Raw genomic sequence first — 25278 nt, 5'->3', positions numbered from 1 at the left:
GCAGAGCACTTAAGTAAGGCAACTGTATGCAGGGCAGTCAGAAAAGTGTGCCTCGCGCTGAAACAGCTATTGCCCATCTTTGTGGTTTTCCCTGGACATAAACCCGTCAGAGTCATCAAGGAGGAGTTCCACAGGATTGCAGATGAATGATATAGAGATCCAAATGAATTTTAAATTATATTCCATTAATGACATTGTGCTGCAACCTCAGACTGGGATTAGTAATTTTAATTTCTTTTAGGATTTCCCTGTGTGATTGGCTGCATAGATGGCACACACATCCCCATCACAGCTCCCTCGCATAATGAAGCAGATTATGTGAATAGGAAGTCCATTCACAGCATAAATGTGCAGGTACATGTAGATTGACTACTGTTTTAAAATGTTAAAGACTGCATCATAATTCAACATCTGTCATTCTCTGCACTGTCAAGGTCGTATGTGATGCTGCATACTTAATTTCCAATGTGGAGGCCAAGTGGCCTGGGTCTGTTCATGAATCAAGGATTTATTGCGAGTCTAACCTGAGCAACAGACTGCAACATGGTAAGCAGCCTAAAGATTTGCACAATATAATTCACCTGTCTCCCTTCTTTAATATACTCTGATGTGTCCGCTACACATTACAGGAGAGTTTGATGGCCTTCTGCTGCGTGACAGAGGTTACCCATGCCAACCCAGGCTGCTGACTCCTTACCCTGACCCTGAACCAGGCCCCCAACAGAACTTCAACCGGGCTCACTGCAGGACAAGAGCCGGGGTGGAGATGACCATAGGCCTGCTGAAAGCCCGTTTCCAGTGCCTACGTCATCTCAGGGTGACCCCTGAGAGGGCCTGTGATATTATTGTTGCATGTGTTGTTCTTCATAATATTGCCACTATTAGAGGAGAGCAACACCCTGCCCTACAAATTGAAGACCCTGATGACGACTCCATCCACCTGCCAGCTATGCAGGACGGCAGAGCAGTCAGAGACACCATATGCCATAGTCACTTCAGAGATTGAGTCACCATCATCACCATCACCATCACCACAGCAGTCAAATAAAGACACAATACACACTTTATTTGGTCTTCTTTATTTCCTACAAATACAAGAGCTAGATTAGTTAATGTTCTAATAGTTAACATAATTAACATAATTCACCTGTGACCATGCACCCACCTCTAATTTGTGTTCCAGTATTTCAATTTCTAAATCTGCCTTCCTAATCTGGTGGTCCAAGTATTGCATTTCTTTGTTGGTTTTTTTGGATTTTTTTCAGCAGGTGAATTTTATAAATCTCTTTTACTGGTAACACATAAGGAGGACATTAAATTATACAGTTGCACATGAATGTGGCTCCTGTTGGTGACAGATACAATTGTTAAAAGGACACAGTTGAAACAAGAATCAAGATTACATTTGTGAAGACCTGCTCCCGCCATGATTCAAACGTGTGCCACATACGACACGCCCCTTAAATAATAAAAGACTTCCGCGTAGGCTACACCGGTGTAACCTCACTCTGATCTCCTTCAGAAGCCTCCTCTCTCCTTGCTCCTCGTCTCCTTCAGGTGCATTTAAGCAATTGGAAGATCCTTCATCATGGCGGAGGGGAAACGACTTCCGGGTCGACGAAGGAGAGAGGAGATGAGGAGGCACAATTCAACATAATGAAAAGCACCCTCTCTCTCTTGCTCTCCCTCTCTAACCCAACCGGTTGAGGCAGATGGCTGCCCACCCAGAGCCTGGTTCTGCCTGAGGTTTCTGCCTGTTAAAAGGAAGTTTTTCCTCGCCACTGTCGCCAAGTGCTTGCTCATGAGGGAATTGTTGGGTCTCTATAGATAAAAGAGCTTAACCTGTGCCAGCTCTGTATGGAAAGTCTCCTGAGACAACTTTTGTTGTGATTTGGCGCTATACATATAAAATTGAATTGAAAATTGAATTGAAAAGTAAAGAATACATTTAATTAATGGCACTTAATTCAATTGACATTAAAGAAGTATAAAGTCAGGACATTGTAACTCATTTGACAACAACCACTAATAGGGCTTGCCTTTACTATGATCATAGTAATTTAACATTTAATTTATCAAAACATTTACTGGGGCAGCCTACCAACATAATATTGGCCCCACCCAGAACAACCCTTTTAATTATTTGTATAAACATTTCTCTTGCTTATAATTTGAATAGAACTCATAATAACTCTGAGTAGAATTAAAACCACAGAATGCACTGCTGGTACTTTCAAGTTTTCAAGTTATGTGATGTGAGGAGCCAGCCACATGCCTTTGAGACCATCACTTTGAAAAAAAAATTACCTCTGGGTCAACTGAACATTAAAATATCAATGTCTGAGGAGCTGTGGCAAGATACACTTATGAGAGCACAAGCAGACAGCTATGAATTAACATGACATAACTGCTCTGTTCTAATGTATAAAACTTTCTCGGTGAACACATGAACACATGACCATAACTTTACCATTACTTACTGCAACAGCTTCACATCAAAATTAGATTTGAAAACAAACAATTTGAACTGCATGGGAAACTGCAAAAAAAGAAAAAAAAAAGATTCTCTTGAGGTTACCTCATGGCTTCTCATGCACAGTTAAATAGCAATGAACTGTACAACTTCTAGAAGAGACTGGTACAAAAAAGTGCAATTTGACTCAGCATTTTGGGACTTCATGTCTGACAAAACATTTCTTCAAATCTTCTTCTGCCTGAGGTTTAAAAAATTGAAGAGTGCAGTCAGTTACATTCAGAATGTCAATATGGACCCTGCCTGTTGTGTACACAAATTACATGTCATTTCTCACAACACAATATCCATAGTGTAATAGTTACTAATCAGTACATTCTCCATCTCCACACGTAACTCTGGGTAGGAGTTATATGTACAGGGTAACTCCAATACTGATCCACAGGTGTGTGTGCAACTGGTCGATGTTGCAGTCCCTCCAAAGCTGTAAATATGACTTATTTTTGTGATACAGATGATATCAGAGCCTGTCACAAATCTCAACAACCTTCTGAGACCAGTTTCATCCAGTCCTCGTACATACTGCTGTAAAAATCCAAGGGCTTGTTTCTCAGCTGGAGTCTCTGGACTTGCTTCAATTAGCTTCAGGACTTTCCTGCAAATTGTTTTTCTGTCTGTATACATGATCTGTATTTTTGCTGTTGTGGTTATGGTGGTCTTCAGGAGTTGTGCTGCAACTGCTGACATGTTATCAAGAGCACACTTTGGCTGCTGTATTATTTGTTTGTGTGCTACTTGGAGGACTGCTTTTAGGTTGGTTTGTGATGGAACAGCTTTCACTCCCAGGTGATCCAGCAGATCTAATAACTCATCCTGGCCATCACTATCAAGGTCTCCCTCTAAGGCAGCGGTTATGACCTCTCTCTCACGCTGACTCAGGTATAGCATCAAAGATTCAAACAGTAACTCAGTAGACACAGCATGCTCTCCAAATATCAGTGCTGTGGTAAATGCTGGGGCAAGGCGCAATGGAAAGTATCCCTGATCTAGATCCCTTGGCCAATATTCTTCCCACAGCTTTCCACTCTTCCTCCTGCCATTTTGGTGTCAGGGATGGCACCCTCATTTCTGTCCCCCTCATTTCTGTCCCCTCTGCTGCAGAATCCAAAAACTCTGTCCAAAAGCAGCATAGGCATCTCTGGACACACCATCTGCATCTGCACCCCTTTCATTAATAAAAGCAAACTTTAAAGGGTACTTCAAAATCAACTCATCTTTGAACTGACAAATCATTTCTTCTAAGAGATTTAGTCTGTGAAGTTTAAAACTCACATAATGTTGGCCAAAGCCTGCATCAAAACTTGAGTAGTTGTCAGTATGTTGATCATGGTCCCCTGACACAGGGGTGGATGTGGAGGGGGCACTGTTAATGAGTTCCTCAACTGGAGTGAAAACTGGGACAGTATCATCCAGCTGAATCTCTGAGGGTGGGTCATTATGTGCATTACCACCTGAATGGACAGCATAGTCGTAACACAATGTCCAAAGACAGGAGTGGATGAGGACAGGGCAATGCTGAAGACTTCATTTGATGGTGTGAAGACTGGAACAGCGGCATTTATTTGGACCTCTGAGAGTTGGTCACAGTGTGCACTTGAATGGACAGAATGGTCAATATCATCTGCTAAGACAGGAGAGCTTGTAGTAAAGGCAACACTGATAATATCCTCAGTGGAAAAGAAAAGTGGAACAGTGTCATCCAACTGGCTTACAGAGGATACACCTACAAGGCTACCAATGATCACCTCTGAATTATTAGACTCAGAGGTGAGATCAACAACATTTGAGTCTTCTACTTTACCAGATTGTTCTCTTTGTGGTTCATTCAGTCTGGCTGGCTTTTCTTGGTGCTCATTAGAATTGGTCTGTCTCTGCTGCTCTGCTATAGTGACACCACACTTGTCCCTTTTCCTGTCCACTTCTGTGTCAGATGGCTCTACGAAGCATGTTGTGCTTAGGTAGAACCACAAAATCCCAAATTTTGACACTGTGGACAACTCACCAACAGTACTGCTCTCATCAAGGTGTGATTCCTTTAAGTCATAAATATCATGTATGAAGTCTTCCCATTTTCCTTTTTTGAATCACCACCTGGAAAAAACAGCTCTTTGGCATGTGACAAAATGTCTGTTTTGGTTGAATTCTTGGATACCTCAAGTACCCTGGTGCCACCACCAGAACGCTTCCTCACTTGTTTAACTCAATTTTTCTTGAACTCTTAACAGCATTTTTAGAACGATCATGGCTTGGTTTTTTTGCACTCTTTGCAGGCCAGGGTTCCTGTTCAGACTCCTCATCTTGACTTGCTGTCCTTAGCTTCTTTCGAAGTTTTTCAAGAAGGGACAGTATTGTCTTTTTGTTTTTCTTTGTCCACACAGTATCGCCTCAGAGCAATCCTGTCCCCATAAACTGGTATATAGCGTGCAAGGTAGGCATCTTCTATTTCTCTGATAAGTGATGAGTCAACCTGTGAAGAAACATAAAAAATATAACATTAAAAAAATATAAGCTTTAACTTTAAATGAACTGCCAGTTAATTTGTACCTGAGCATCAGTATACTGTTATATACTAGGTGACAAGTCCTCCTCTTGTTCAACTCCAAAGGACACAAGGACAACTCAAATTTCCAACTCAATCAACTTTATTTTTCTTCCAACTTTTGTTATGTGATTGGTTGGCTTCGTCAGTTGATTGTCAGTACAGTAAATTAGGTTAGGTAGTAAACCTTTAAAGACAGAGAAAATAAAGTTAACATCTTTAACTAAACATTTTTTAAATGAATCTTCATCCATCCATCCATTATCTATACCGCCTATCCCTTTCGGGGTTGCGGGGGGCTGGAGCCTATCCCAGCTACAATGGGCAAGAGGCGGGGTACACCCTGAACCGGTCGCCAGCCGATTGCAGGGCCACATGTAAGGACAAACAAACATTCACACTCACACCTACGGACAATTTAGAGTCATCAATTAAGCTAATGAGCATGTTTTTGGTCTGTGGGAGGAAGCCGGAGTACCTGGAGAGAGCCCACGCATGCACGGGAAGAACATGCAAACTTCACACAGAAAGGCCGCCTGACCCGGGGATCGAACCGGCAACCTTCTTGCTGTGAGGCACGCGCACTACCTGCTGCGCCACCGTGCAGCCATGAATCTTCAATTAAATGCTAATATTTTAATTGACCATTCATGATTACATGAATTACATTAAACATGAATTGAAACATGATTGCATGAATTACATTATTTAACCACTTAAACCTTTTAAATGGAAATAAAGAGAAATCTTAAGAAAACTAGCTGATCTACAAGCTTGTAGATTGGCTCAAACATTTAATTTCATGAATTTCCCACATTTTTAGTAAAATTTTAACATTTAACAGAATTTTAAGATTTTTAACCTGTATTATGCTTTTGTATTTTATACTTTTCATTCTCCAAACTCCAAATGAAATATCAGTGCAAACTCATTCATGAAAAGTCAATGAAGTCAAAGCTGCAATGTATTCCTTAACCAACCAATCTACACAGCAGTGAAACATGAACTTGAACACATTCAGCAGCATTTCAAACAACATGAAAGTAAATTAAATATTTCACCAACCATTGGCGTCTTTGGATTGAACCCATGAGTGAACTTGTTGCTCCTTCTCTCTGAAGTCTGTTTGTTTGAATGCCTGAGGATCTCCATTCCTTCTCAGGTGCTCAAAATCAGTGACACTGACTGATCAGGTGCTTGTTTGCTGCTGGTGGTGCACTTTGGGAAGTGTAGTTCTTTGAGCAGAGTGATGTTAAATATATGGAAAGCTCCATTCCAGTGATTCAGCTCAACACTAGGGCTGAACAATTCATTGAAATTTAACTGAAATCGCAATATGAACCTCTGCAATTCTCTTAGCATCTTAGAGTAAACACTGTGATTCTGCAGTGATGTCCTGGCCAACCTCATCCTCTCCTCCCCTCTCCTCCTACACCTCCTCCTCTGCTTCTTAACCTCACATCTCCTGCTTCTCTCCTCCTCCTGTCTTTCTCTACCTCTTCCTCTCCTCCTCCTCTCCTGTTCCAGGACAGAGATGGTCTGATCTAAAATCATATTTGACATATATCACATCTGAACCATACATATATACTTCAATAATAAATATTTAGTTAGTTAGTTTAATTAGTTTAATTTTACAAATCGTGTTACATTTGGAATATCAGTCAAAATAATTGCAATAAGAAATATTTTGTTTAAATTGTGCAGCCCTATTATATATCAACTGGCATGTGCGGGGGGGGGGGGGGGGGGGGGGCTTGATGCCCTTTGCCCCTTGATGCCCAAAGTGCCCTTTTTTTTTAGTGGGTGCGTGAAAGTCCGTCTGTGTGGCCCAAAATAATAAGAAATAAAACAAAACAATAATAAGAATAATTTAGATCTACCTTGGTCGGTCACATGATCCACAACGTGCCCTCACTCTGCTGCCCTGACTTGCCCAGACGTGCCCTGCTGCTAATCGCTAATCGCTTTCTGCCTGTTAAAAGGAAGTTTTTCCTCGCCACTGTCGCCAAGTGCTTGCTCATGGGGGAATTGTCCCTCTCTGCACGGCCCTGCAAGTACTCCTTCATCACCATTGGTCAGGTGGTGATCTTCTTGCACGTTTTTAGTGGGGGTTCTTAAGGAGGAAACCCCAGGTGAACATCCCAGCACATGCAAACTCCACACAGAGGAGGCCCCCTTTTTCTTCCAGCAGCAGGCACCAAAGGCATGGTGGAGGACACACCACCAGCACCCACAGTGGGATTCGAACCGGGGACCTTCTAGCTGTCAAGCGACACTACTTGTACCACAGTGCTACCCAATAGTGACACTGGCTGCATTTTACAGTCAAAATGACACTTTCTGAACGAGAAACGCACAACATGAACACTTGATGCATTTTTCACAGTATCTCAAAGAGAAGTCAAAATAAAAACATGTGCAAAAACATGCACAACTGAATGTTTCTAAAGTGGAATTGTCATTCTAAGACAGTTTGATACATAAACAGAGCTGATTCTTCAATAGTTACATTCGCTGCATTTGACTGTCTAAATGACACTTTCTGAGCAAGAAAAGCACAAAATGAGACATGAACACTTGTTGCATTTTTCATGGTAACTGTATACCAACTCAAATTAAACCATGTTGGCCTCCAAAAACATGCACAATTGAATGTTTCTAAAGTGGAATTGTCATTCTGTAACAGTTTGACACGTAACAAGTGTTGAATCTTCAATAGTGACATTCATCTGATTTTACTTTCAAAATCACACTGTGTGAGCGAAACAAGCACAACGTCAACACTTGTATCTTTAACAGTAACTATGAAGGATGTCAAATTAAAACATGTTGTCCTTTATAAACATTCACAGTTAAATGTTTCTAAAATGGATTGTCATTCTCAGACAGTTTAACACATAAAAACACATGAATCTTAAATGGTGATGCTCATTTGCTTTTACAGTTAAAATCACTACATATAGCGACAGGAGTCCAAAATGAACACATATGTTTCACAGTAACTGACAAAGAAGTCAAATGAAACTATGTTGTCCTTCAGAAGCATTCACATTTGAGTGTTTCTGAAGTGGAATTGTCGTTCTAAGACAGTTTGACACGTTCATGTGATTTTACATGAACGGCAGCTCTTTCAGTTCAGGCAGCAACTGTGAAGATTTCAGCTCACGGCAGACAGAGAAGGAAGCGGGTAAGAGTTACATGAACGCTGCTTATTTTCACAACAATGTAAAAATGGGCTGAATTTTATTTATTAGCTGCATTGTTTTTTCATATATGTTACCATGTGTTATTGTTTCTTAGCAGTACTAATATTATATTAATACCTGTATTTACAGCTGCTGGAAGCAAGAAGGAGTGTCCTAGCTCTCCAAACTCTGCCAGACACTGCAAGAGCGGCTGGAGAGCGACCCAAAGTATGTGGCGACACACCGCAAGAGGCTTCACATCGAGTCCCCTTCAAAGCGACAGGCGCCAACTCAGTATGACCCAGAGGCAGCAAAGAAGTATTTCCAGAGGTCTTAGACTCTTTTTCATGCACCATGGACGAGCGGCATGGCCCAACCCAGAGACTCCTATCAGTGAACCCCTCTGCACATTTCCTTGCTTTTTTTCCCCAGTAGTCACTAATTTTACTTGGTTGATCCTTGTTAATGTGTGTGTCACGATTTCATTAAAGACTTTTTTTCAAAATGTTTCTGTCAACTGTGTTCTTTGTGTTCTACTGTGTGGTAGTGTAGAGGGTGGATCGCCAAATAAATCAATGAATCATCAATCAAATAAAATATATATATCATTTATATTTTATATATACATAAATATAACAATATAACAATTATTTTTAATATATTAGTTTATTATATAATATTTAATTTAATGTGTATTTATTATTATTATTATTATTATTATTATTATTATTATTATTATTATTGTTATTTGTGGCGCACAGATGACCAATAGCAGCAGAGTTGTCATCCAATCACATGATCGCTCACTCATGTGATTGGAGTTGCTATCCAATCACATGATGGTTTCCTTTTAAAATGCCTGTGGAATCATCCAATGGTTGTTTGTGAAGTCAGCAGGCCAGCCTGAGTAGATCAACGTCGGTAGCATTTATGTGCTAATTAGAGCTATTCGCACCTTCGCGAAGGCGCGATTAACCACGCCCCCCGCCGACAGATGGTTCGTTTCCGATGATATTCGGAGCCGGCAAAGTTCCCTGTAAACTTGCCGTAAATCGACTAAAATCAACGAACTTCGTGGGGATTTACGGGTCGAAAATGTGGTGCAGTGAAAGAAGGTGTTAATGCTCCCTCTGGTGATCTCATATTGTAACTACACTAGTTAAAATTTACTGACTGGTCATTCTCTGTGGGCCACACTGATAGTGTCTCTGAGCTGGAAGTTTGATACTCAGACCTAATGGCACTTCATAAGAGCTTCACCCAAAATAGTCATTTTCATTTGATTTCAGTGTCAACATCACATGGCCTCAGAGTCAGAGGCATGGAATAAACATTTGTTTTATGCAGGGAACATTTCCAATTTAAGTAAAAAAAAACCAAGCCATACTTCATTGATACCCACATTTGAGTGTGTCTGAGATGGAAAGAAAAAATGAGAATTTAAAATGAGAATACGGGAGCAGTACTGGTACAATACTGGGATGCACAGAGCAGCATTCCCAAACCCCTTAGTCCAAGGAGGGAGGAAAGAGAATGCTTTTGTTGTCACAAATCTGGACATGTCATCGCCAACTGCTTAGCGCTTAAACGCAAGGAGCAGCAGTCTTGTCATGTTGTGCCTGCACCTTCCCAGGGTGCACTGCAGCCGAAAGGCATTGGTGTAATCAGGGCAGAAGCCGGTGTTGATACTGTCACTTTTGACCGCGAGACGCCAGATGAATTCTTTAAACCATTCATTTTTGAAGGCCTGGTATCATTAACAAGTGAGCCCAGCGATCAGCAGAGTGTGCAAATACTCAGTGTAGTGGAGAACTCGCCAATGGCTCAGGGGGTTATCACTGAATCCACGTCGGTGTGTCGGCCAGGACACCACTTTGGCCACTATGCTCAGAGTTATTAATAAAGAGGCAGCTTGATTGGGCTGACCCGTTTATTCCTTATAGTTCTGGGGTTTCTATGACAAAGAACAACAAATAAGAATTAAAGTACAGCCATAAGCATGGATAGTATACATAAACAACCAAACAACCACTATGAATATAACCAGCATACAGTATCACTCAGCATGCTCACACAGCACGCACACTAAGCTAACATCGTAACATAACACATTGTAACATTAGCGACTAGCGCTAGCATATGGCTAATTAGCATACAGGGACTTCATTACGGCCGCAAATACACACAAACACGTCTAACACATGTCCATGCAGCAACACACATCCAACACTCCCACAACGCACATACAGATATTTACATATCTCATTCACGCACAGACTCGACGGCACACACTCCAACGATCACACTCGCTCTCTTTTCCTCTGTGACTGACGCGCTGCTTCTACCAACTGAATGAGGTGCTATATACAATACGGCCAGCAGGGGGCTCTAACTGAACATGAATATACCATCATTAAACAAAATGTGAACATGAACAAACACCAACTTTGGGGCCTTTTCTACAGCCGCCCCCAAATGTATATAGTACATTTGCTCCTCAAAGGCAACAAAGGGCTACGGCTGAGATGAGGTAGTAGGCACAGAACAGTCTTCATCTTCCCCCGTGGGAAGCGCGGGAAGGACCACCTTCTTGGCATCTGGCCTGTGTACACAGGCTCCTTCACTTTCACATCCACTGACCGAACATGACCGTCAGGGCTCAGATGAGTCTTGATCACCGTCCCTATGGGCCACAGCGCTCTGGGGAATTGTGGATCGGCGATCATCACCACACAGTCTTGCTCAATGTCGGCAGGTGAAGCCTGCCACTTCTGGTGAGCTTGAAGACTTGGCACGTAGAGCTGGATGAAATGGGCCCAGAAGTGGTCAGCCAACACTTGTGAGTGCTTCCAACGGCAACGACTGATGAGCTCGTTCTCTGGGTAGACCACTTGAGGCAACGATCCGTCAGGCCGCCCCATCAGAAGAACATTAGGAGTCACTGGATCTGGGTCGCTGGCATCAGAAGATACATATCCCAGGGGCTTGCTGTGAGTACAGTACATAGGACTTCTTCGGTGACAGGTTGAGCACCCACAATAACATGGAGGGCACTCTTGACAGAACGCATCTCCCTCTCCCACGCCCCGCCGAAGTGAGGGGCTGCTGGGGGGTTAAAGTGGAAGGCGATCTTCTGTGGTGCAAGGTGCTCCTGTAAAGCAGGAGAGAGCTCAGCGAAAGCCTCCCGGAGTTCTCTCTCCCCGCCCTTGAAATTCGTCCCCTGATATGAGAACAGCTCTGCCGGGGTTCCTCTGCGGGCGATGAACTGACGAAGGGCCATCAAGAAGGCGTCTGTATCAATGGTGGTCAGGAGATCCAGGTGTACAGCCCTGGTGATAAGGCACTTGAAGATGATCCCCCACCTCTTCTCCCTACGCCAGCCCACCTTGACGTCAAAGGGCCCAAAACAGTCCATCCCCGTCGAATAAAATGCAGGCTTGAACAGGCGCAAGCGAGCGGCTGGAAGGTCAGCCATCTTTGGTACAGCTGGCCTAGCTCTCCAGCGGCGACAATCAGCACAGCAGTACTGGTGGCGCCGAACTGTTTCTCGCCCTCGCAGAATCCAAAAGGGCCGCTGAAGCTCTGCAAACACACGTTCTGGACCTGGATGATGGAGCTGAATGTCAAAACCCTGAATTAAAAGTCTCGTGGTCGGATGCCTTGGGTCTAGAATGACTGGATGAAGGGTAGTTGGCTCCAGGTCTTCTGATCTACGGCGACGTCCTCCCACTCGGATGAGCTCTCCATTCTCATCCATCTCCGGGGACAGATTGAGAAGTCGGCTACTTCTTGGGACTAGCTTCCCTGCCTTCAGTAAGCTGTATTCTTGTGGGAAACTATCCAGCTGAGCTCTCTGAAGGATCACTCGTTCAGCCTGGCGATAATCCTCGGCTGTAGGGTGGCCTTTGGCCTCCGCTGCCCCATGCAACTCCTGCGCTTTCACCTCTAGCAGCTCCTTCCAAGAGTTGTACTGGTCAGGGTCTGGAGCAGGCGACACCGATGTGACCACATTGACACCACAAAAGACAGACTTACGTAGCTCTGCTGTGACCTGGGCTTGGTCAGCTGACGGATCCTCAGGCCATAACTCTGGATTTTGCAGGAAAAAAGGGGGCCCCTGACTCCATCTGTTGGGCTTGGCCAGCTCCCTCAGTCCCTTGCCACTGGTCACATCATCAGCAGGATTTGTCGCTGAATCAACATATCTCCACACATGACCATCGGTCAGCTCCTGAATCTCACTCACACGGGTGCCAACAAAGACCTTGAATCGGCAGGATTCAGATTTCAGCCAGGTCAGCATGGTCGTTGAGTCGAACCACAAGGTGATCTGGTCGATGTTGAGTGTGAGCTCTCTTCTCAGAACCTGTGCAAGCTGTGCCCCGGTGAGTGCAACACAGAGTTTAAGCCTGGGCATAGAGTGGGACCGCTTAGGAGCAACTCTGGAGCGACCCATCAGGAAGGAGAGATGCACTTTACCCTGTCCATCAGTGGATCTCAGGTATGCCACCGAGCCATACGCTTCTTCAGATGCATTGCAGAATATGTGAATGTCTGTATGCAGTCCAAGAAGATCCACATCCTTGGGTAAGTATGGTCAGGTCAGGCTGACCTGTGGTAGAACATCCAGTTCCTCTTCCAATGCCTTCCACCTCTGCAGCAGCTCCTGGGGCAGCAGAGGGTCGTCCCAGCCGCAGTGTTTGTCCCAAAGATACTGAACCAGCACCTTGGCCCGAGCGGTGTAGGGCAGGATGAACCCAAGTGGGTTGCAAGAACCTTATATATGTTGCGCATCGTGGGAACACCATAATCCACCTGGCAATACTTGTAGCCGAGGACGTCAGTGTGGAACAGCCAGCTCAGCCCTAGTGTTGACTCTGGAGCATCTGTCTTCTCCTGTGCTAGCCATAACTCCACACTAGGTGAACGACTCTCTTCGGGTAAGTGACTGATTACCTCTGGTTCGTTGCTGGCCCACTGCCGCAGATCAAATCCAGCAGTGGCCAAGAGTGCTCATAGCTTGTCCACCAGGTGCCTTGCCTCAGCGATGGTGGGAACGCTCTGGAGACAATTATCTACATAGAAGCACCTCTCCACTGAGAACCTCACCTCCTTGTCTGGCTGGCTGTTGTCGATGACATGGCGCTGTAAGGCGAATGTGGCACAGCACAGACTGCACATTGTTCCGAACGGTAGTACCTGCCACTTATACACTGCAGGAGGTGCCTCTCTGGTGCTATCAGGCCAGACAAAGCGGAGGAGGGATCGATCTTTTGGGAGGAGGCGAACCTGATGGAACATGCCCTTGATATCTCCACTGACAGCCACAGCATGTTCTCGGAAGCGCAACAGGACGCCTAGAAGTGATGCTTCTAAAGTCGGCCCTGGCAACAGGTAATCTTTGAGACTCTGTCCACGGTACTGGTAGGAACAGTTGAAGACCAGCCCATTCTTGCCATTATGGCTTACCATATGGTGTGGGATGTACCATGCTTCAAGACATTCTTCAACCGCTACTTCAGGGCCGCACTTGATGACTGAGCCTGCGCTAACCAACTTCTCCATCTCCACTCTGTAGGCTGCGGCCTGTGCAGGGTCCTTGGCCAGGCGCCGCTCCACACCCCTCAAGGTGGGCATGACAGCCTCTTTGGATGCACAGAGGAGCGGCATGTCTCTCCGGCACAGCAGCGGCGTAGCATATATGCCATCAACTTCTACCCTGGTGGTCCTGGTCTTGAGGATCTTAATGGCCTGATCTTGCTTTGAACGAGTGACGAGCTTCTCACTCCTGAATGGGACAGTATCGACCTGCCATAACCTCTCCACGTACTTCATCAGCTCCCTGACTTGGGGAGCCACCATCGTGAAGAGGCACTACTGCGGTTGAGCAAGGTGGCAGACTGCTCTAGCTGGACCATGCAGTGTCCAGCCCAACCTCGTGTGGATGGCTGCAGGTCCTCCTGGACGTCCCAGCCTGACAGGTTCGATGGGGGTAATAATATAGGGATGGTCATTACCAATGAGCAGCAGAGGTTTTACATCAGTGAGGTTTGGTATCAGGAGGCCACTGAGGTGCTCTTAATTCTCCTTGAGTTGCTTCATAGGGTAGGTGTGACGAGCCAACCCAATGTGAGCTTTCGTGAATGCACCCGTTATCTTGAACTTGGTCTTTGGTTTCGCTGAGGACGAAATGGAGAATGACATTGATGCACCACGAAGAGTTTGGACCTCCTGTCAGATGGTGCGTAGCGGTAGGTCCTCTGCAGGCCCTTGCACCCCTAACTTCTCTGCTGCATGGGGTAGCAGCATGGTTCTCTCAGAACCGTCGTCCAGTACGGCGTAGGTGCGGAGGGTTCAGCCACCATAATGAAGGCAGACTTTCACAACTTTCAGCAGGACTCTACTATCTTCTGTTGGTCGGTCTAAATACAGCACCACTGTCGTGGTCCTTGCGGCGTGGCTCACTGATGCAGACAGTGCCTCCGGTGACCTCACGTTGACCTCATGCATCACCTAAAGATGTCTCCCTTGGCACAGGCTGCATGACTTCTTCAGGTTACACTGTGCAGCCTGATGTGATTGTGCACAACGCCAACATCTTCTATTTGCCCTTATCCACTCGGTCAGCTGATCCTTAGTCAGCCTCGTCACCGCTGCACACTGACTGAGATAATGCTCCTCATGGTTGCAATATGGGCAGTATGGCTTGCTCTTGTTCCCCTTAGAGGGAGTGGCCCCGGTATGAGTCTCTGGCTTCTTACTTGGGTCGTTCACACCATGTAGCACAGTAGTGGGGTGATGGCTTGGACGACCATCAGGTCGGGATAGCGGCCTGTCCTTGACCCCTCTCACAGCTAACTGTCCTTCGGAGTCCTGACACCAGGACTCATACCTCAACCACTCCGACAGGTCTGTTAAGGTGTGAATTTGTGAACCTCGATGAAACATGCACCGACGAAACTCAGCTCTTTGCTTAGGTGGTAATTTGCTCAGCAGCCTAGCAACATGTGAGCCACACTGTAATTCTGCCTCACCTTCAGAGCCTAATGTCCTCAACATCCCCACCAGGGATTGTACTTGGAGAGCAAACCTCTCAAACACAGCCACATCTCCTTGCCTGATGTCTGAGGAATCCAACACAGTGGCGATCCGTCTTAAGGCAATCTGATGAGGTTGGCCAAACTTATCGTCCAGGGCAGTCATTGTGTCAGAGAAGGGGGTTGGAGAGTTGAGATAAGCATCTGCTATCAACCGAGCCTCTTCTAGATGCAGGTGATCGACCAGTACCTGATACTTGAACGGCTCTGATGCGCCTGGGGGCAAAAGGTGCTCTAATGAGAGTTTAAGGCGGGTGAACTCTGTTGGGTCACAATGAGAGAAGTTGCGGATGGTTGGGCGTGGTCCATAGTAGCTGGACTCAGGAAGGTGGAAGGACCGGACTGGCAGCGATGGTGGTGGCAGTGGCGGTATCCATGCCCCACCAGGAGGCTGCTGTGGACCAAATCCGAGTTCACTCTTTAGGCCACCATGCACAGCAGAGTATCTGGCGTTAGCTGGAAGCCGACTAAATGACTGCGGTTGGGGCAGAGCTGGCTGCCCCAACCGCATTTCGAACACTTTGATTTAAATAAATAATTACATTTCAACCATTTCCATCGGTTGTTTTTTTGTTACTTCCTTTCCCCTAGTGAGCTGGGTTTTAACATCGGTTTTGATGTGTATTTTTGTAAGGCGTTATCAACATTGTTCACGGTCAACTAACGATGGATGAATGAATTGAAGAGTGCCTGTCTCCGATGGTGTGCATTGGTGTATTTGTACACCAAATACACCAATACAAAAACAATACAAAAAAACAAATACACAATGTATTTGGTGCTTTTAAAGTCATGATATTCAGATGCCGCTGCTGTGTCTCCAGGTGCCATCCGTGATGTCACATATAGTCGGCTTAATAAAGTCAGTGATCACTCAAAGCTATAACTATTAAAAAAAACTGTCATTCATTGAGGTTTTGGGTGGATTCTTTCGGACCACTCACTCATAGTTAACTGCGGGGGGGCCTTGCATATTTACGTTACGGGCAGTGGTTAAAGTTGGATTTGACAGGTGGGGGAGCCCTAAAATTCGGTGTTGCGACACAGTAGGGAAAATTACGTAAATGATTGCAAAAAACTGTATTGGCTTTATTCTCAACAGAAAAATACAGGCCGGATTAACAGGCAAAAAACACACATAGCAATCTAACATGGCTAAATAACACAGAGAAACACAGCAAACTAACAGCCTAACACAGAGACTCGGACAAAGACTAAAGTGAAAACTAAACCTATATAGACACACAGGTGAGTGAAACAAGACAGGTGAAACACATGAGGAGATCAACTAAGGCGGGGGAAACACGGGAAGTAAAACTAACTACATAGGCTACACAAGGAGAAAATATATTTCAAATTAAGAAAAATTAAACAAGATGTGACAATGCAGCAATTGAAATCATCCTCAAATCACACTCTGACAAAACTTTTCTGAAAAGAAATCAAAGCACAATCTGTCTTAGAAAATCTGTTGTTGGAGAAGTGCTATGTAAGGGCACAGGCTTACAGTCCAGACACATGGTAACAGCAGCACACAGACAACCACATGGGCAGACCATCAAACACACAAACCCTCACACATGTTGCAGTCAAAAAAGCTCCCATATACATTTGTACTCTGACCTATATTGTGGTCATCTTCTTTGTGGACAGGCCACATGATCAGCTGATCTTCTTTTCAACACGGATGCTGCGGTGTTTTGACAGTGTTAACAAATAGACTGAATAACTTGAATTCACATGTTTAAGGTTAACTTTCACCTCCAGATAGGGTTAACAATGGTAGAGTTGATTGAGCAGTGACTTTCTCCCGAAAAAAAAAAAGGCGAGGAATAGATGACATGCAGAGCTAACTTACGGAGAGGTGGGACTATTTTTTTCACAGCGGGGCTATTGTATTAGATAATATGTATTTTTGTTTAATTAAAAACTATATGAAAATTATTGTGTATCCCTCTTTCATATTGTCATTATTGATAACCGCTTTATAAAAGCAATACATCACTCAAGTCTGTGATATACGCTCATTATACCATAGCTAAGGGGCGTGCTTTGGCCTGAGTGCCTGTTGTGATGTATTGCTTAAGTGATGGGTAGTAACACATTACAAGTAACTTAGTATGAGTAAAAGTTTTCTTTGTGTCACAAGTACTCTTAGTATTCCTTTGTTCTTGCCAATAATTTTACATATTCATATTTCAGATATTCATAAAGTAATCTACTTTTTACTCAAACACATATTTGACAACATGATTATGACAAGTATTTCAGATTCTCTCCAAACAAGCGAAATTATTCTACGTCAGGAGAAATTCCTGCTCCGCTTTCTAAACATGGGCCCTAGAATCTTCTGCTACATTGTTGCAGTTTGGTTGCTGGGTGGAAGGTCGCTGCACTCAGTGTTCCCACGATCAGTGAGTGAGCAACAGAAATGTCTCAAGTTTTTGAAAGAGGCAATTGTACTTGTGTGCAGATCACATTGTAACATTAGCAAAGTTAAACTACAAAAAACTAGTCTCAGCAGTTGTACATCCATAAGTACTCGTATCGACCGAGCCTAGCGATTAAAAAAAACACAAGACAAACACAAACACACTCAGAAGCAGAAAAACAGCCGGAGCTGCTGTAACAAGTTGCAAACTTAAATTATTGATTTAGATGGTATATGTACATTTGGTGGCACACTGTCACAGTGGCAGTATGTTTGGAACCTCTACAGAAGTTACCAGGAAAAAAAAAAAAGAAGAAGACCAGGCAGACACCCATGCCCCTGCAAAGGTTTCAGGGTGCTGTCAGGCTGCTGTTGGCACACAAGTACAGGAAAGGGCATAGTGGCAGACCACTATCCTCTCCAAAAGAGGGAGTTACACCTCATTGCTGCATGATGCAGCTTTACTGTGATGATATATGGTATATATGACATTGCTGTACAACATGGAAAAACGTTCACAAACACTCTTTTCTGAGTTGGAAAAAGTTTAAGTCAGTAGTTTAAAAAATATTGCATTCTGTAAAACTTGGGTTGGTGGTGATATGAGCACTATGCAGGACTTTTAAGAGTTAAAATTTGAAAAAGTAAAATTTGACCTGGATGTTGACACAATCCAAAGATTGGTGGGAGCATCACCTGTTCTTGCCAAGAGGTTGGTAACATGGATGGGAGATGTTGTGAAAGCTGGGGGCACCAGGTCAGGATGGTGGGGCGGAGGCGGTCTGGGGGACTATGGTCAGTGGAGGGATCTACTGTTCACCAAATTAAGAGACCTTTCAAGCTCACTTCTTTTTAAATGAAAATTTGAAAAATACCTTGAAAAATAATTTTCATTCTTGAATTTGTGAATAGGAGCAAAGATTTTTATTTTTCTTTCACATAGTTTCAGTCCAAATTTTCACTTTGAAACCTTTGATCTTGCACTAATATAGAAAATATCATTTAAATGCTCACCATTAGTCAACTGATGTTGAATCTTCCGTTTAACCATTGGTGTGGCAACTTAAGGTCATGATATTTAAACTTACTAGTCAACATTTAACCTAGCTAAACACCAAAAAGCTGGGTTACACATGAATTCTGGAATTAGACTTCAGGACTTTTAAAATCAGGTTTCACACACATCAATAGGAATCTGACTTATTGCCAGCTCTCAAATCATGAACACATCCTGTGTAGACAGAATAATATTCAAAAATGGAAAAAATGCAAAGTGAGTGAACAAAAGAAAAATCTAAATCAAATCAATATTTGGTGTTATTACCTTTTGCCTTCAAACCAGCATCAGTTCTTATCGGTACACTTGCTGGGTGAGAAACAGCCAAACTCTGCTACCAAGGTGAGGTTGTGGATAGTTTCATGTCACAGGTCATACACCATGGCAAGATTGACACAGCAAAAGACACAAGGTAGTTATACTGCATCATCTCTCCCAGACACATTTCAAAGCAGACTAGGGTTTCAAGATGTACTCTTTGAGGTCTTTTGAAGAAGCACAAAGGAACAGGCATTGCTGAGGATCGTAGATGCAATGGTCGGCCAAAGAAACTTAGTGCAGCAGATGAAAAACACATCAAGATTATTTCCCTTTGAAATTGGAAGATGTCAAGCAGTGCCATCAGCTCAAAACTGGCAAAAACCAGTGGGACCAAGGTACACCCATCAACTGTCTGGAGAAGTCAGTCCAGAAGTGACTTTTTGGCTGCAACTCTTCCATGAGAAAGCCATACCTCTGACATGGAAACAAGGCCAAGCGACTCAACTGTGCACGAAAACATAGGAACTGGGGTGCAGAAAAATGGCAGCTTTGGCTCTAGCAGAAGGCAGTTTGTTCAGTGGCAGCTTCAAGAGCATGGAAGAGATACCAGGAGACCAGCCGCTAGACAAGGAGAGCTATCCAGGGCCGTAGAAGGGCATCAAACCAGCAGCAGGACTGGTATCTGCTCCTTTGTGTGAAGAGGAACAGGAGGAGCACTGCCCTACAACATAACCTCCAGCAGACTACTGATGTACATGTTTCTGACCAAACTGTCAGAAACAGACTCCGTGAAGGTGGTATGAGGGCCCTACGTCCTCTAGTGGGACCTGTGCTCACAGCCCAGCACCGTGCTGGCATTCGCCAGAAAACAGCAGAATTGGCAGATCTGCCACTGGCACCCCATTCTCTTCACAGAGAGCAGGTTCACACTGAGCACACGTGACAGGCGTCAAAGAGTCTGGAGACGCTGTGGTGAACGTTATACTGCCTGCAAAATCATCCAACACGACCAGTTTGGTGATGGGTTGATTATTTTGGTTTCCATTGACTGTTGTTAGATCATTTTGTTCTCCACAAATTGTACAATGTATATTTCAACTAGACTAATTCATTTATCATGATCTATTTTAATTGTTCACTTTTTTCCTTTTCTTTTTTTTTGACCAGTGTATATATATTTACACTAGCACAGTAAAATCTTACCTCTATCTTGTCTTTCGCAGTTTTCTCTTCTGGCATTCAATCTGAATTTAATGTCTAATTGGCATCATTTTACTGCAATAACAACTTATTCCAGAAGGGGGTGGGGGGGTGGGGGGGGGGAAGTAATCTTTAGTAAAAGAGAAAAGAGAAGAACAAAGAAAGGTACCCTCTTGCCTAAAAGAGAGAACTAAACAACTGAAGAACTGAGAACAAGCTGTTTGTAGAAGCAGAGAAATGTGAATTTCATGCTTGATCTGTGTCCTTTTTGAGCAAGTAGACCCTGTCAAGGTCTCAGCAGTAACCAAGCACCCAGCATCCACTGACCTGAAGCAACTACAAGGTTTATTTGGATTTGACCATTTTTTACAGATACTTTATTCACAACTACAGCTGTCTGACAGCATCCCTCACTGCTCTCACCTCAACTTTGTCCCCATTTCATTGGACCCTTTAAGCAGACTCAGCATTTCTGAAGCTCAAGAGCACTTCAACTTAGTAGCGGTTGTCACTCAACCTGACTCTGTACATGTTTGAAGAACTCCCTGGAATCTGTGCACATAGAAAACAGCCATGGGAATGTCTCTGAAAAACTGTATCATTTTCATTAACAGATTTATTGTATATTAATCTCTTTGTTGTTCTACTCTAGAAACCAAATGAAAGCATACAAAAGTACAACTTTTTTGTGAGTGGTTGGATCCACGACCTTGTTACCAGGGTGTCCCAGGATGACTTGGATTTAGTTTTTGCAAGGGTGAGTAACTTTTATTTTCCTGTGCATTAAACTAGCAACAAACATTCAGTGTCTTATCTTATCTTACAATCTGGACCAAAGTGGTGGATTGATAAATTGACCGTAAAACATTATCGTCACTGATCACTGTGAGTTATATGAAAAATGTTAAGTTCATTTCACTTCAAATTAATTAATGAAAACCTTATGGTCATATTTCAGATGTACCTGCCATTTGTGAGCCTGAGCAACTCAACTGTCAGAGCGTTTACGTTTTGAATCGTGTTTTCATCCAACAGTTCATTCCCACAATGAACAAAATTTATGTAAAATATCAAACCTGTCAGGAAAGCCTGACAGGAGTGGATGAAGGATAAGGTGTGAGTTTTACTAAGTACAGGAGCATGTCAGACATGTGACACTGCACAATGCAAAGTATTGTGCAGTGTCAAACGGTATTGACATGCTGACATGACACGCTGTGATGATCTGTCAGGGTGGATTCATCTCAGAACTGAGGACAGGTCTCATAATGCACAAGAACCTTTTTATTTTCTGCACTGAAATAAAAAAAGCTAAAAAAAAAAAAAAAAAAAAGCTAACTCATAACTAATAACTAATACCTAACTAATAACGTTGTACACTCAATGTCTGTAGATAGGGACATATTGATGACTTTGCCCAATGTTCTTGAACAATGGGAATTCATCAAATGTTTCAGATGAAATAAATGTACAAAAACATTGCCTGTAACCATACACATCTTTTAACAAAAAAAAAACAGCAAAAAAATGTACATTTGTAATGTCTGAATTTGATACTGTGCAAAATTCATCTAGAATATTGAAATAGCATTCAGTCAGTCAGTCAGTGGCAGGGGAGGAATTATGTAAAAATAATTGATATCCCAATCACTGTTAATGTCAAACAGTCAAAAAAAAAAAAAAGAAAGAAAGAAAAGAGGAAAACAAAGGCTGTTCAGGATTGCAATTCCATATCTACAAAATCTGTATTTTAACAACCTAGCTATGTACACTGTACAGAGATTTAAACACAAGCATACACCTTTTATAAAGAAAAAAAGGAGCTGCATGCCTGAGTAGATCAGGCTGATTATAGTACCTTATAGTACAATGACAATAGGAAGCAGTTGGATGTGCTACCTGTCCTGGTGGCCAGATGGAAATTAAGCCATTAGTGACCTGGATAAGGGTTTGACTTATAACAGTAACAGAGTAACAGAAAAAAACGGAATCCAATACTAAAAATGTGTTTTGAGAACAATGGTCTGAGGGAAAACCAATTGTGGACATCATCAAATGCAGTTGGTGCTTGTCAGTTCTTTTTGCCAATGATTTTGCAGATTTTTTAATTTTGTTTTTTGGCTTTCACCTTTATTTACAGAGGGAAGAGTGACAGGGTGGAGGGAGAGGACGACATGCAGCAGGGAAGCCACATCTTTGAATTGAACCCACTACCTTAAGGATGCAGCCTTGATATTTGGGGCTCACACCCTACGAGGTCTACCACCAGGGCATCACAGCATTGTGTCCTTTAAAATGACTTTCGACTTTGATTGACCAATTGCAATGGCATACTTCTAGCAAGGCCTGTAGTATTTCTGAACATGGCATAAAAAGTCATCAACAACATCATGGAAAGCCAACACCAAATCACTAATACAATTCCACAAAACAAAATGACTGATGCTAAGAGTGGATGTGGTTGCCAATATACATTTTTAGGAGATCCGTCTGAACTCTACTATCTTTTTACCTGAAGGTAAAGTATTCCTCATAAACATGTCTTAATAATTCCTTTTTACAAGATAACAAATTATTATCCATTTGTGGGTCAAATTTTCATATCCTTTACTTATGTAAAAATATAACACTAAAAAAATGCTCCATTCCAATGTAAAGTCCAGCAAAATGGAGCATAGAATTAATTCAGGCTAAGCACTTAAGTCACACTCGCTTTAGCAGTCATTGTTATCAGCTGCTACATTCATGCTTAACAGTAACTGGCTTATTCATTAGCTCTCCTGATAGTGTATATCTATGTACACAGACACACATTCGTCTGTTTGTGTGTCGTGTCTGTTTGTGGGACGAACACATTCCACATTAAAACAAATAAAACTGGCCACAACACTGTTTCATATTTATCCATCATTAAGGTCGTACTATTTTACAAAGTCTTTACAAACTACAGAGTTTACAAATCAAGGAGGAAAAAGGAAAATGGGAATTTATTTTTTTCGACAGAAGTAGTCTGATGGGCTTTTTTTTGAGGGAGCAGGGAACCAAACAACTTTTTCACTGACATGATTGGCTCTTCTCTTTTGTCTAATTTTCTTTACCACACCTGTAAATTTCAATTTCTTTTGAATTAGTCTCTCTCATTCACATTCTCTAACCCAATCTTTTCACATTACAAATGACTCCCTTTTGGAACAGGAAGGTCACTTCTAATTTTTCAGCATAGCAGGGACAGGACTTACAGCACAGTTTATTGTTCACGGTAAAACTTAACTCTCTCATTTCTGGACATAGTCGCATGGAAGGACAGTACTTAGAACAAATGTGGTTTTAAATTTGTGTTTTTGACGACACTGTTATAGTCTATGGTTGTCACAGTACCTATTGCTGACAGTATTTCTTCCCTTGTGATAACATCCTCTTGTGCATCTCCTGCCACCTGCATTACTGTAATCCTCCTCCTGCCTGTTTTCATCCCATGGCATCCCTATACTAATCAATCAATCACACTTCAGTCTGTTGCTGTGAGTCAGTGATGATGGTCACCCCTCGACGAAGCTCATCCATGCTGTCAAAGTCACTGCTATGTTCAGAGTCATCGAGCCCACAAGGGGCTGACATGTCAGAGACTGAAGATGCACCAACAGACAGTCGCATATTTAGCGACAGAGAGTCATCAGTGTCCCAATTTCCTGGGGTTACCCCACTCATTGCAGTACTGAAGTCCCCGAGGGGCAGCTGGTGTGGGGGCAGGTATTGGCTTGGGTGGAAATGTGGCCTGGCATGCTGATCCCCAGTGCTGTCAGAGCTGAGGGTGCTCTCCTTAGAGACTGGCAAGTTGGAGGGAATTGGCGTGTAGGGCTCAGGAAAGTCCTCATTGGTGGGCAGTGGAGGTGGCAGTTGGTCTTGACTCAAGAACTCTTCTTCGTGGGGAGGGGCATAGTCGCTGTCGATGTCATAGCCTCCCAGGTAATAGTCTGACTCCAGTGCACGGGTGCTTCCTCCAAGGTGGGGGACTGAGCCTGCTACATCGCTGACAGGACCTGCTTCATAACCTGGCACCTCTTCAATGTCTGACAGCCTGGTGCTCGGCATCCAGTCTGACGTGTCCCAGTGATATGCTGGACAGTGAAAGGGGAGATTATTAGTAACAATTTGGACTGTGAAAATCAACACCCCACCATGTGGCTAAGCCAACAAACTAATCACCACAATATGAGGACTCAACATCAACCACACACAGAGATCTTCAGGGTCAGGTACAGTCTAAAGCACAACCTGTACAGAAAACATGTTAGGTCTTTGACATGCAGAACAGGAGCCTTTTAGGGCCAGGGTCACAGGAGTCACAGCATGCTGAGATTAATGGAGAATTGCAGCATTAAAGCCATGTTGACAGGCTGAAAAAATACACAAACATTTGATTCTGGATGTTAGAGGGATACATCAAATATCTGGTACATTTTCCTATTGGTCAATGTTGCAAAGTGATATGAAACATCTATGCATTTTCAGTGGGTTGTTGGCTCTGATGCACCCTATTACAATTCTGCTTACACTCCATGGAGATACTTATATATGCAGTATGAATAGAATGATTAAACATATAAATTCTCATCTTAGTATAATAAAGTCTGACAAATGACATTGGTTTTCCTGCTAGGTTTTCCTGAGAAATGACCTGGTGTGGTGTTGCAGATAACAACTGTTAACTCTCAGAAGCAGAAGTAGTCTTTTATAGATAAAACACCACAAAATCTCAGAGCTAGGAGGTTGTGGTTGATAGCTGAACATCTCCCTTTGAGAACAGTGACTGCAGTTCACATCCAGTCAACATTGGTTTCTTTTCACCATGACCACAATTACTCTAAGTTCATTCATCAACTTCATCAAACTGCAACTGTTAAAGTGGTCAGTCTCATATGAATGATTTTGAGTCCTGTGGGGGTTTTTTTTGGAAGGCAGTGACAAATTG

The 25278-nt window shown here is 43.2% G+C and overlaps 2 protein-coding genes across 11 annotated transcripts in view; one reads left to right on the top strand and one right to left on the bottom strand.

Annotated features, from left to right (window-relative positions):
* Positions 1-2543, top strand: part of mrps23 (mitochondrial ribosomal protein S23) — a 45545-nt gene extending 43002 nt beyond the window's left edge. The window contains exons 8-9 of the transcript XR_011602463.1: positions 435-546; positions 630-2543. The gene's annotated coding sequence lies outside the window, so the exon portion shown is untranslated. The remainder of the gene's footprint in view (positions 1-434; positions 547-629) is intronic.
* Positions 2544-16429: 13886 nt separating this feature from the next.
* The window catches only part of fat3a (FAT atypical cadherin 3a), a 319263-nt gene continuing 310414 nt past the window's right edge, over positions 16430-25278 (bottom strand). For 9 of the 10 annotated variants that reach the window (XM_070970149.1, XM_070970154.1, XM_070970157.1 and 6 more), the window contains one exon: positions 16430-24424. In XM_070970149.1, the coding sequence (XP_070826250.1) occupies positions 23808-24424 (617 nt within the window). In that variant the 3' untranslated portion in view covers positions 16430-23807. The remainder of the gene's footprint in view (positions 24425-25278) is intronic. The other variant, XR_011602462.1, reaches the window with a different exon arrangement.

The sequence above is a fragment of the Chaetodon trifascialis genome, chromosome 9, assembly GCF_039877785.1.
Source record: "Chaetodon trifascialis isolate fChaTrf1 chromosome 9, fChaTrf1.hap1, whole genome shotgun sequence".
In the NCBI taxonomy this organism is placed as follows: Eukaryota; Metazoa; Chordata; class Actinopteri; order Chaetodontiformes; family Chaetodontidae; genus Chaetodon; species Chaetodon trifascialis.
The sequence above is the reverse complement of the archived record's forward strand: the minus strand, read 5'-3'. Positions and strand labels throughout refer to the sequence as shown.